The 12,349-nt window shown below is 35.5% G+C and overlaps 2 protein-coding genes across 5 annotated transcripts in view; both read right to left on the reverse strand.

The window, feature by feature from the left end:
• Positions 1-4,652, reverse strand: part of LOC112522642 (heterogeneous nuclear ribonucleoprotein Q) — a 9,758-nt gene extending 5,106 nt beyond the window's left edge. The window contains exons 1-5 of one of the 4 annotated variants that reach the window (XM_025131903.1): positions 4,554-4,652; positions 3,908-4,303; positions 3,710-3,826; positions 3,458-3,598; positions 3,191-3,367 (exon numbers count right to left, since the gene is read on the reverse strand). In XM_025131903.1, coding sequence (XP_024987671.1) covers positions 3,191-3,367; positions 3,458-3,598; positions 3,710-3,826; positions 3,908-4,285 — 813 coding nt within the window. In that variant the 5' untranslated portion in view covers positions 4,286-4,303; positions 4,554-4,652. Of the gene's footprint in view, positions 1-3,190; positions 3,368-3,457; positions 3,599-3,709; positions 3,827-3,907 lie in introns of all 4 variants that reach the window. The other 3 variants (XM_025131902.1, XM_025131900.1, XM_025131899.1) reach the window with 3 other exon arrangements.
• A 2,628-nt stretch (positions 4,653-7,280) lies between these two features.
• Positions 7,281-8,199, reverse strand: LOC112523344. The gene has a single exon (XM_025132909.1). The coding sequence runs from the start codon at positions 7,611-7,613 to the stop codon at positions 7,380-7,382; it is 234 nt and encodes a 77-aa protein (XP_024988677.1). The 5' UTR covers positions 7,614-8,199; the 3' UTR covers positions 7,281-7,379.
• Between the last annotated feature and the right edge of the window lie 4,150 nt (positions 8,200-12,349).

Below are 12,349 nucleotides of genomic sequence, written 5' to 3' on the forward strand. Positions count from 1 at the left end.
CGTTCTGTTTTTAACATTTTAAGTTAGCCAACCGCCAATCAGCTATTAAAAATTATAAATCTAATATGTCCATTTCTGTAAATATCAACCACGTAGGTGCCAAACAACAATTCCATTGAATCGGTGCATGTATATGAACAGATATTTTGACAGAGAAATGTGTGGTAGTTGACGTATCTAAGTTAGATATACTTCTGTTTCAGTGTGATAATGAAAACAAGCATGGTCTCCACTGACTACATCAAATTTGCCTGTTTTAATGCATATGCTTGGGAGGAGAAAGCTGCATGGAAGGCCAACAACGTTCATTCAGGGTTTATATGTGAAATCAAGGGAGACAGAAAAAATATGCTTGGGTGGAGAAAGCTACAAATAAGCAAAAACTCATAAGATCAAGGGAGAGAGAAAAAATAGGAAGGCAGGGGGATCTCACATGCTCTGCAGAAGCTCTCAGATTTCACACTGAACAGTTACCTTTACAGGCAAAACCTCTCAGCAGTTTAGACAAACAATGATAAGATTAACTGCATATTGAAGGATCAAGGAATGAAATCCAGTTGATGATCTCCTGAACTTGTTCAAGAAGAATCTTCCAAGCGGTACGATATATGGAGGCCGAGGCTGTTTATAGCTGAAGCCCTTGATATGTATCTTAGTCTCTGATGATGCATTCATCATTTTAATTTCCCAGAGATAAGTTTTGCATTGTTTCAACTTTCACCATCATAATAAGAAAAATTTACTACATTCCGCATGTCTATATTGGGCTTCATCCCTGATCACTTAAACTTCTCTCAGAACCCACCTAAAGATCTGGGCATACAGACAGATCCTAAGCCTGAAACTGAGATTTCCCCGGGTCACATCACTGCAACCAGTTCTATACCAACCTCTTTGACCCTATGACTAGAACTTTTGATCGTTTTACAACTGTACACTATCAAGTGCAAATAACACGTCATGTCCATATAAAAGGATCAATAACTCCTAAAAGCCTTTTCAGCTACAATTCACCATGAGTAACATGTTCAAAGAAAAGACACAAAGTGTTCCACCTATACCAAGTATGTTTAAAAAATATAATAGAAGAAGCTAGTAGGGTCTCTAGCACAGCTTGATATTTCAAAGCACCTTGATATGGAGTTGATCTAAATTAAGCTTTATGATTTTTGTTAAATTGCTTTTGGAAGTTCTGCATGAATGTAATTGAAGGGTCTAGTGGTCCATTAGTGAATGCATTATAGTAGTCCATGAGAGATATTATGAACTTGACAGGAGATTTTAGTTAAAAAAACTTTAGATTTTTACTTGATCAGTAATGTGTATTCCACTTAGGTTTGATGTCTAAGAACCCTATATATGATTCCTAGATTTCCATTTTAGCTCAAATTTGTTTCCCGTTCTATTTTCCTGAACTTAGTTCTCCTAATAGCAAACCTTGCCTTAACCAATAAAACTACTCCAAAGCCACCCCTAGACAATAAATGACTAGTTGGGGAAACTCCATTCCCTTTGCACTGGGACAATTCAGTGGAGAAATCCGTGAATAGTTCAAAACTCTCACATCCAACTATACACACTCACAAGTCACAAATTCATTAAGGTGTTGAACCTTAAAGGTCCTACGTCAATTGGAGCCACAGCAAGGCAGCATCAAGACCACTGTTACCACCTGAAGTTATTGAGGAAGACTCGCTGATGCTCAAAAAGACTACCTGCTGTTCTTCATAGTAGAGCAGTTGCAAATCTAAATCTTCTTATTGTTGATGTGGAATCAAGGTTCAACTTAACAGGTAGTACACTACCTACCAAATAATCGAGGAGAGAGCATATGTGATCACTGAAGACAGAAAGAGGAAGTGGTAGGTCTTGCAAAGGTTCAGTCGAACATTGTTAAAGAAGATTTGAGAAGGGTATGACAACTCACAATCTGCAATAGCAACTTGCTAAAGCAAATTTAAGTGACACATGCTCAGAAAGAAAGAATATGTGATTTGACCAGCTTCCCAATTTCAACCAAGGATCATGACAGCAGCAGCATCCATGCAAAGATTGATGAGTTGACGACAAGAAATCAGATTGAAGACCCTTGCCAAAGTTCTAATCAAGCAGAAATCTGATATAAGGAAAGAATAGTTTTATCAACCCATTTATGCTTTTCAACTTGCCTCTGGTATGCAGGAGTACCTTGCACTTCAACTATCAAGAATAATCCTCATCAGACCCATGAAGCAGCATTTGAAATGGTTTAGTACCAGTACCGAAAGCCAGAATCACCTTAATAAGAACTCTAATGACATAGGAGGAAAGAAAAAGATTGCAACAAATCACGATTCAAGGTTGTAACTTGTATGTGAATGGCATAAGGCATATCAGTGTCATATGAGAACCGACTTCATAAAACCGAGTAGAGCAACACAAGAAAAGACAGAAAAAGGTAACAGATAAGTAGGTGAAGTAAAATTTATCTATCATGACTCAGCAGATTAAGATATGATCTTCTCTACTATGGCTGTTCAGAGTGCCCTAGTTTCTGAACATTGAGGAAGCTGATTGGAGTAGAATCAAAATTGTTCAGAGACTTGCTATGGTAAGAAATTGCCCAAGATGGTACTCAACGGAAATAGTTGCATGAACATGATATCACCTTAGCAGCCAAAAGATAGAAGCTTGAACAACACCCATAACTTGGCATGGATAGACTATGTTACGATTAAGGCCAGAAAACATAAGAGTGCTTAGAAAGATGATGATATACGCACTAAATTAAAAAATCACCGCAGTAGATGACATAGTCTCCGTAAGGGACTTGGATGGCAATTTAGCTGACATTTGTGATTCCTAGATTGTTTCCTTGAAATATGCAAGCGAATAACTCAAAATTCAGCAATGACTTTATCTACTTTGTCATGTTTGATGCATGTTATCTTGGTTGTGATGTGGGTTCTCTTAGGTATTGTTCAAAGGAGCCTAGATGCGATTCCTTAGGCTTACATAGTGCTACAGTTTCTCTTCCTACCCCAGATTCCTTAAATATGTCCTAGCTGGAAACCAGTAAGCAGCTCCATATCTAGCACTCTATAACCAGTTCATTGAGTGAGGTGTTAAACCTAAATAATGCTAAATATTTATCTAGACATAGTTTTGCAGTATGTATAGGAATGAGTGTATCTTAATTTTTGGAGATTACCTGAGCAGAAGCAGAATGATCAGGTGTGCTTTTAGGATCCGCCCAAGTAACTGTTGGGGTGTTGCCATCAAGCTTAAAATTGGCACTAGCTAGTTTCTGCCTTGAATAATCCGCACAGGCATTGTTGTAATACTCAACGAAAGCAAAACCACGATTACGTGGTGGGTTTTGAGGATCCTGGGTTAAAACAAACCGTTTAAAAAAGGGTTTAAGATAACAACTATATCATTGATGATGTATCTGGTTCATAAGTTATGTTAAAGTCACCTTTATGAGCTCAATGACTTCTGAACCCGGGCCTGTCTCTTCAATAATTTTTCTGAAATCGTCATCCGTCCATGTCTTGGGCACATTGCCAATAAATAGTCTGTATTTAGTTTCAGAAAGTGAACACCTTAAGGTCCTACCCTGCAATGATATGACCAGAACATTTTTCATCAAGACATGCTATATAACACATAAGCATCAAAGTGAATACCAACCCCAGAAAATATCAAATAAACCAGCATAAGGCCATACCTTAAATTCTTTGTTATGTAGCTCTTCAATGGCCTTTTGAGCAACATCCTTGGTTCTGAATGCGACAAAAGCAAAACCTTTATTTTCATTGGTGTCCCTATTCTTCACCAACCTTACCTGCACAGTCATGTAGTATAAATTAACTCCATTCCAATTACAATATCAGTGTCTCTTGAAGTAACCATAGTTAGGGCTGACCTCAACAACATCCCCAAAAGATTCACAGAGATCACTCAAGTCTTCCTCAACCACATCTCTAGGAAGCCCTCCAATGAAAATCTCAGAGCCATGGGGGGGAAGAGCAAGAAGCTCAGCATGCTTCCCTTTATTATCTTCTCCAGAGACAGGGAATTTTTCTTCATCATCTACCTGCCCAGTAGAATTCTGATTTCTATCTTCTTCAGACTCCTGCTCCTTTCCATCATATCCACTAATATCCTCCTGTTCTTCACCATTTTCATCATCACCTCCCTCAGGTCCTTCTTCCTCTAATTGCTCTTCAACATCGTCATCCATCTCTTCATAGTTGTCATCTTCAAAATCCACCTGGTCATCAATTTCCCTGCTATCTGCCATGGTGTTCTACAAGCAGATCTTTTGACACAATAAATGAAGTTTTAGCTTGCCAATAACCTATGTAGGATCTGAGAACACCAGTATGTATACATGTCACGGACAAAAAGACGATGTGGAAGCAAAGGCCATGGATAGATAGAAGAAACTCTTCCAAGTTTGAAGAAATGAGAGGCGATAAGGATCAAAAGGGGGTTTCAGTCAGTGAATCATTTAGTAAAATATTTCTGGGTATCATTTTTATACTTTTCTGAGATAGATAGCCATTTACCTTGGCTTAATCGGGAAGCGCAGCTGGAAATCGCAGCTATCCGGTACCGTAAATCGTCCCAGATCGTTGCAGATCGTCGGTCAGTTCAATCGCAACTCGCAAGTCGTTGTGTTCTCTTCGGTCAAACGACCTAATCGCGAGAAGTAAGCGTTCCATTTGTTGGAAACCTGCAACAATACTGGGCTCTTTTTCTTCTTTTGGGCTTCATCATTTCATTTCATCAAACATACAAGCCCAATCTATTATTATATATTCTTGTTTAACATGAATATAAATTACCTAACCATATCAAATATTTTTTAATCTATCAAAGCAGAGATGGTTAAATGGGTCTGGCCCAGTCTGGGACCTGTAGAGGATCGGGATTGGAACTGACTTGGAATCTGCTTGGTCAGGAATCGATTGGAACCAGTTTGAGACTGCTGGTTACGGTTTTCATCAAAGAACAAAGCCACGTTCGAGACCAGCGATTTTTAGATTCGTTTAAAGGCTCATAGGGGCATCGATGATAATGCCAGGAGCTAGTTTGTCGAAAAAAATGTACGGATAAACCTTTGTTTACACGTTATGTTGCTAACTTAACGAACTAGTGGACACTGATAACCGATCAGGATGCATCCTCAACCAAACCATGGTTCTTTGTTTGTGTCAACTTTCTAAGGTTTATGTTGTTATTTTGCATTTTGATATAAAGTTTTTTTTTTTTTTGGTTAAATGCATGAAATAGCAACATACTTTCATAAAATTTCTTATTAGAGCATTCTACTTTTGTTTTTCTATATTACAGCAATAACTTTCAAATTATTTTTTATTAAGGCATTGTACTTTAAAAAATCTATCCATAATAGCAATGGGTAACCTGTTACCTTTTAAACCGGTTAACCATTTGACTTTTTTCTTGTGTGGCTTTAATGAGGTGATGTGGATGCCACATCATTTTGATGACTTAACTAAAATTAAAATAAAAATTTATTTCAAATTATTATTAGTGATTTTCATTTTTCATTGCTATGATCTAAAAAAAATATTTTTTTTTACTTTTTCTTATTAAGTTGCATTCAAATTAAATATTCTTAGAATAAAATATTTATTAAATAAATATGAAACATTATTTTCAAGATATATTTTGTTTGTAAAAAAGGTAATTTTTCCTATTTTATGTTGTTCAAATAAATACATATCTTTTAAAGTTCTCTTTAAAATATTAATAAAATAAATTGTTATCTATATTTTTTTAATATTGTTATATTAATAAATAATTCAAAAAAGTCTAATTAATTTAATATATTTATACGTCAACTAAAAAGTTTTTGAACAAATATAATATATTATTTAAAAGATAATATTTTTTGGTAAAAAATGAACAATTCTTATTTTACTTTTTTCAAAAAACACATATTTTTTTAAAAATGTTAGTGAGATAAGTTGTGTTCTACTAGTTTTATTGATATTGATATTAATGAATAATTTAGAATTTTTTTAATTCATTTAATACATTTATTAAATAATATGTAAAATATCTAAATATTAAAATTAAAAATATAGTGTTTAATAAGAACTAGTAGATGTTATAATAAAATAATTTTGAAAGTACAATGACGTGGCAAGAAAGTCACATCACTATAATACATGTGGACAGCCTACGTGAACAATAAGATGGCATGGAAACCTAGTATAATGGGTAAATTTAAATCAAAATAGCATAAAAACTCGACATCGAAAGTGACACATCACGTTATTCTTGGATGTTTATCCTACTTTATTTTTCGTTATCAAAAAAGAATCGTACAAAAATAGCATAAAAACTCGACATCGAATTAATTAGATCTAAACGTATAGACTTATGTGTAGATCTGGTTGCCTTAAATGCATTTATGTGTCTTTATTTATTAATTTTATCTTCATTCACATCAACATAAAGACGTAGGATTGTTTATCAAAATTTTAATTAAGTTCTTTATGGATGAATTTATCTGTCCGGATAAATTAGTGGTGTTGTTTATTTTTTTTATATGAACCAACAGTCTGAATAATATAAATGACCGATTTACTCCCAATATTAATCATTTGAACATCAAAACAAAAAAATCATAAAGAGGTTGACGAATGGGTGCCTCATTTGGGAAGAGACTGATGTTTTAAATAAATGGTAGGGGTGTCATTTTTGTGGCTGAACGGGGACAACACACCATTTCAATCTGTACGATTAAGACATGTAATGTGCGAATAAGCCGTAAGTAAACAACTCAATAAGTTGTGCGAATAAGCCTAATTAAGCCGCAAGTAAACGTCCCCAGACTTTTAAACATTTGATATATACATCTAACCTAATTCTTACATAAAAAAGAATGCACATGACAACACCGTACTTGAAAAAAAGTATCGAGTCTACGACTCCGCCCAATGAACGATGGACTGTTTATTAAACGCTTACTAATTCATATAACTTTACCGAATGAACATAAAGAAAATTGAAAATTTTACTCAATAAGAAAGAAAAAATGATGACTCTTACCGGTAAACGTTTAACAATACTGCTATTTTTTAGTTATTTTTCCGAGGTGCCGTACGTGAAAACGCCAAAACGATCAATAAATTCGATGGACCGAGGTCGAATAAATAAGCATATCCACAACCATCAACCGTTTCACGACGACAAATGAATGGATATTATAATTTATTACGTGAAATATTTACATATCATAAGAAAAAGAGAAAATTGGTGGTGATAAAAACTCAACATCACATAATCCCGCAAATTTAGCGTCAACAGAAACCAGAAATTGCAGATCGAAAAGCCAGAAACATATTGGAAAAACTATCCAATTAATGGATGGGGGTGGTGGTGGTGGTGGTGGTGGTGGTGGTGGTGCAGAGCATACAATCCAAGATCCTACGGAAGGCATACCGTAGTCGAGGATAAACCCTGTGTGTATACACACTCGATTCCCTCCATAGATCTTCCATTGTTTGCACGAATAGATTCAAGCTTCTGATTGGGGGTACATACAGAGTCAACGGCACCGCCGAGAAAGCCACTGCAAAGAACAAGTGCAGCATCTTGATTTCTAGAGAGAGAGATGATGATGGAGCTTCTAGTCTTCTTGATTCTTGATCTCTAGAGAGAGAGACTGATGGGGGTTTTGGATTTCTTGATTTCTAGAGAGAGAGATGATGATGGAGCTTCTAGTCTTCTTGATTCTTGATCTCTAGAGAGAGAGACTGATGGGGGTTTTGGATTTCTTGATTTCTAGAGAGAGAGAGGATGATGGGGTTTTGGTTTTCTTGATTCTTGATTTCCACAGAGAGAGAGGAAGATGGGGTTTTGATTTGCTTTGATGATGATGATGATGGGGTTTTGGTTTCTTGTTTTCTTTGTTTAGGGTTCTTGATTTCTATAGAGAGAGAGAGAGAGAGAAAGAGGGTTGATGATGAGAATTTGATTTGATTTCTTGAGGGAGAAGAAGAAGACGATGAGGATGGAATTTGGGTGTTCTTTTTCTGGGTGTGGGGAGACTTTGTATGTAGGAATTTATATGGGATTGGGGAGTGAGGGTCGTAGATGATTTTGTAAGGAAAAAGTCATGTGGTTTGTGGGTTCTTCTGGTTTTGTGTACGCATCCCACTTTTCAACCCATTGTTTGGAGGCCAAACTTCAGGACTTTAATGGTTTAAATAAACAACTCTTTTTATGAATATTTTTTTATAAAATAAAAATATACCTTTTTTGTTATGACACTTCATATCTTTTTAAATGATTATGGGGGTATGGTTCATGATAACAAATAATTGAATGATCTGTAGTATTTTGTAATTATTAGATTTATATAATATTTGTTTTTAGCATGAAAATTAGTTTATATGAATAAGTTATATTCTTGGTTCCTATGGTTTATGTGTCTTAATATTTTAGGTCTTTATTTTGAAATATTTATGGTTTTATAGTTGTGATTTGTATTTTATACCGTATTGGATAACTAAATCTAACTTCATCAAAAAAAGGTGTTAGACGAGTTAAATCAAAAGGGTAGTTTAGTCATGTAACTTTTTTATTATTATTATTAACACCACAGGGACCAAATATATAATTTACTATTTCTATTGTATTAATATATATATATATATATACACACACACACACGTACGTACGAGATGCATCAGGGTCGATCCTCTTCCTCTTCGGCAACCATTTCCGGCTCCATGGCGACAGCCATTTCGGCTCCCACCACTGCAACTATCTACGACCTCTTCAACTTCGTCCCATGCATCGTTGTCTTTACCTTCGTCATCTGCATTGCATCTATAGTCTCATCATCTCCATCAAGACATAGGAGAAGGAGCAGTTCCAATGTATGAGATGCAGAAGGAGCCAAATCCGTCTCCAACCATCTTTTGTTCCCCTTCTACACCACCAAATCGATCCATGTCTCTTCCTCTTTTTAAAATAATCTCCCGTAAACCTCCAAGTCTTGGAACCCCATATTCGGGTCTTAAAGACTTTGAGACCACGACTATCTTCGGATAAGGAATCCATGTAGCCAACCATACGCTCTGATTTAACGTGTTCTGGTTTGGAAGCTTCAATTTGCCATTTATGAATATCATCTACGAATGTGGACCTAATTGATACGTGAGAGAGAGCATAGCAAATTGATCCTACATATGCCTTCCGACTAAAAGCATATGCCACTACGTTAGATTTTCCTGAATGATACAGGATTTCACAGTCGTAGTCTTTGATGAGTTCCATAGCACGATGTTGTCGCATATTCAGGGTCTGTTGATCGAATATGTACTTCAGTCTCTTATGGCCGGTGTACAATTGCCATTTTGTACCATATAGATAGTGACACCGGAGTTCAAGGGGAAACACGACAGCAGCCAACACAAGATCATGAGTCAGAATTAGTGTTCATATTCCTTCAACTACCACGCCTTTCCTTATTGCATTAGTACACAACTCAAGCCCGATGCGTCGCTATACCACGAAGTCATCATTGCCCTCAAGTAATGCAAAACTAATGTATGTGTTAGACAATCTTTCAAAGTTTGAAACACACTTTCTTGAACTTCAGCCCAAACAAATTCCACATCTTTATGGGTAAGAGAAGTAAGAGGTACGACGATCTTTGAGAAATCCCATATGAACCGTTAGTAATAACCCGTTAGACCGAGAAAACTACGAACTTCAGAGGCATTATTGGGTTGTTCCCATTTTTGTATCACCTCAATCTTGAATGGATCCACAAAAAACTCCATCACAAGAGATCGTATGTCATAAGACATGTACCTGACGGAGCCAGAACTCGCATTTTGAAAACTTGGCGTATAACTGCTCCTTTCTAAAAAATTCCAACATCTCCCGAAGATGTGAAGCATGATCAGCTTTCGTCTTAGAGTACACCAATATGTTGTCAATGAAGACGATGACAGACTTATCAAGCATCGGATGACACACTCGATTCATTAAGTCCATGAATGCAGTCGGTGTATTCGTAAAACTGAATGGCATAACCAGAGATTCATATTGCCCGTAACGGGTATGAAAAGTTGTCTTGGGTACATCCTCCTCACATACCCTTAACTAATCGTATCTCGATCTTCAATCAATCTTGGAGAAATAACTTGCTCCCGGAAGTTGGTCAAACATATCGTCAATACGCGGAAGGGTATTTATTCTTGATGGTTACCTTATTTAGTTTTTGGTAATTTATGCACATCTGAAAGAAACCATATTTCTTCTTTACGAATAAGACTGGGGCCCTCCACTGTAAAGTGCTCGGTCGAATGAAGCCCTTATTCAACAACTCATGTAACTGGCTCATCGTCTCTTTCATTTCAACCGATATGAGACGATAAGGTGTCCTAGCAATAGAAGCGTCATTGGGTACCAGATCGATCCGAACGTCTACTTGCCTGTCCGGTGGTAGTTTAGGCAAATCGTCGAGGAATACATCCAGATACTCGTATACGATCGGTGCATCTTTCACTGTCTTTTTCACTTCTTTCGACGCATATTGTAACCGCGGTGTTACAATATCCCACTTGGGGTGAAGTCTGGTGCCCCGATTTTCAAAAAAAATGAGAGTAAAAAGGAATGAATCTGAGTCACAAGTGGTATTCTTAAGGGTTGTTTGTTTACCTCTTAATAGTTATATTAAGAGGCAACATCTGAATCGCTAAGAGGTGAATTTTGTTTGGCAAAAAAAAGATCTGCCCCTTAATGGTTCTGAAACCCTCTGAATGATTTTGTATCTTGGGTCTTCCTTAACCATTCAGCGTATAATTTCATTGTAATCAATTATCAATATTTATATTTCATTTTGCACTATATCATGTGAGTCTGTTAATCATTTTGACCACTAAATCATTCAACAATTGTCAAATAATCCCTTAGTATTTCATTATGAGACCTCCATGTATACGAGTTGCCTTTAGAACCTGAATCACAACTGGTCCTATGGAGTGTACCTCTGTAATATTTGAAAACATAAGTTCATAGAGATGCATGGTGTTGCTTCATTTAGACTTTTTAGACGATTTTGATTACCTAACCTTTATTGTCATACAAAACATTGTACACACATTGAGCATGCAAAAATTTGTGATTGTTATTTTGGATCTTATTAAAACTGAACCAAATAAACCAACCTAGTATATTCCATATATATGCTGACATTTTCTTTGTCTCTTAAAATTTGAAAATGCTAGGTTAGAATGCCTTACAACAAGGTTTTAAAATTGAAAATGTTAGACCTAATTGTTGCATATATATATATATATATATATATATATTCAAATTTACACTTGTAAAGATTGACATCTATTATAAAAGTTTTGTTTGAAAAAACAGTTGGTATTGCTTTTGACTGGTTAAAAAAGCAGCTGGCACAAAACATTTTCATAAGCTATTATGAAGAAACTCACATGCTTGAAAATTCAATTATTTTGATTGAAAGCAAAGAAATTGGATTACCTGGTTGAGTTAATGAAGGAAATTATAGACCAAAAGAGGATTGGGCTAAGAGCATCATGTTCTATATATACATACGTATCTATTGTAAACTTATATTTTTTTATTATTCTACAACTGTTTTTTTAAGAGAGCCATATAATTAGTGTCTTTTTATGGAAAAATATTATTTATATGAGTTGATTCCCATTTTAAAAAAAAAGGTATTTGCATGTTTAAAATCAAAAGCATACATTTAAGTATTTACCGTAAATATCATTATACTTTATTGAGAAACACCTTTTTGGCATATTCATACCTTTTGATGCAATGCTACTATGCTAGCATTTGAAAAAACCATTAATTTCAAAATCACAGCCAGGGGCGGAACACAAACTTTCTAACCGTAGGGGCCGGAACTAGCATATTATATATTTCAAAGGTACCAAAAATACATTATCCAAAGTTATAACATAGTAAAACTTTAAAACTAAACGTTAAATATAAACATGTGAAACATCGCAAATCAAAGTGGAACCCGTCTATCTTTCGCGACCTTGAACTCATCCACAATTTCCTCCAAACTAATCTTCTCAGCTACTTCCCTTTCGATGAACAAAAGTAACGAGTCATTTAGAAACTCATCATCCATTTTATTCTGTATTCTTGTTTTCACAATATTCATTGCTGAAAACGATCTCTCGGTTGTCGCGGTAGAAACTGGAAGAGTAAGTAATAGACTTATTAATCGATAAATAAGATCAAAAGTGGTTTCTCTTCTAGTCCTTACCAACCATTGACCCAATGCTGAAAGAGATGTCAATTCCTTATAATCTACATGTTG

Source organism: Cynara cardunculus (assembly GCF_001531365.2).
Source record: "Cynara cardunculus var. scolymus isolate 2C chromosome LG 12, CcrdV1, whole genome shotgun sequence".
Lineage (NCBI taxonomy): Eukaryota > Viridiplantae > Streptophyta > Magnoliopsida > Asterales > Asteraceae > Cynara > Cynara cardunculus.

Excerpts from the sequence above, each read along its gene's own strand:
- LOC112523344 (XM_025132909.1), bottom strand. The coding sequence starts at position 7,613 with ATGCTGCACTTGTTCTTTGCAGTGGCTTTCTCGGCGGTGCCGTTGACT.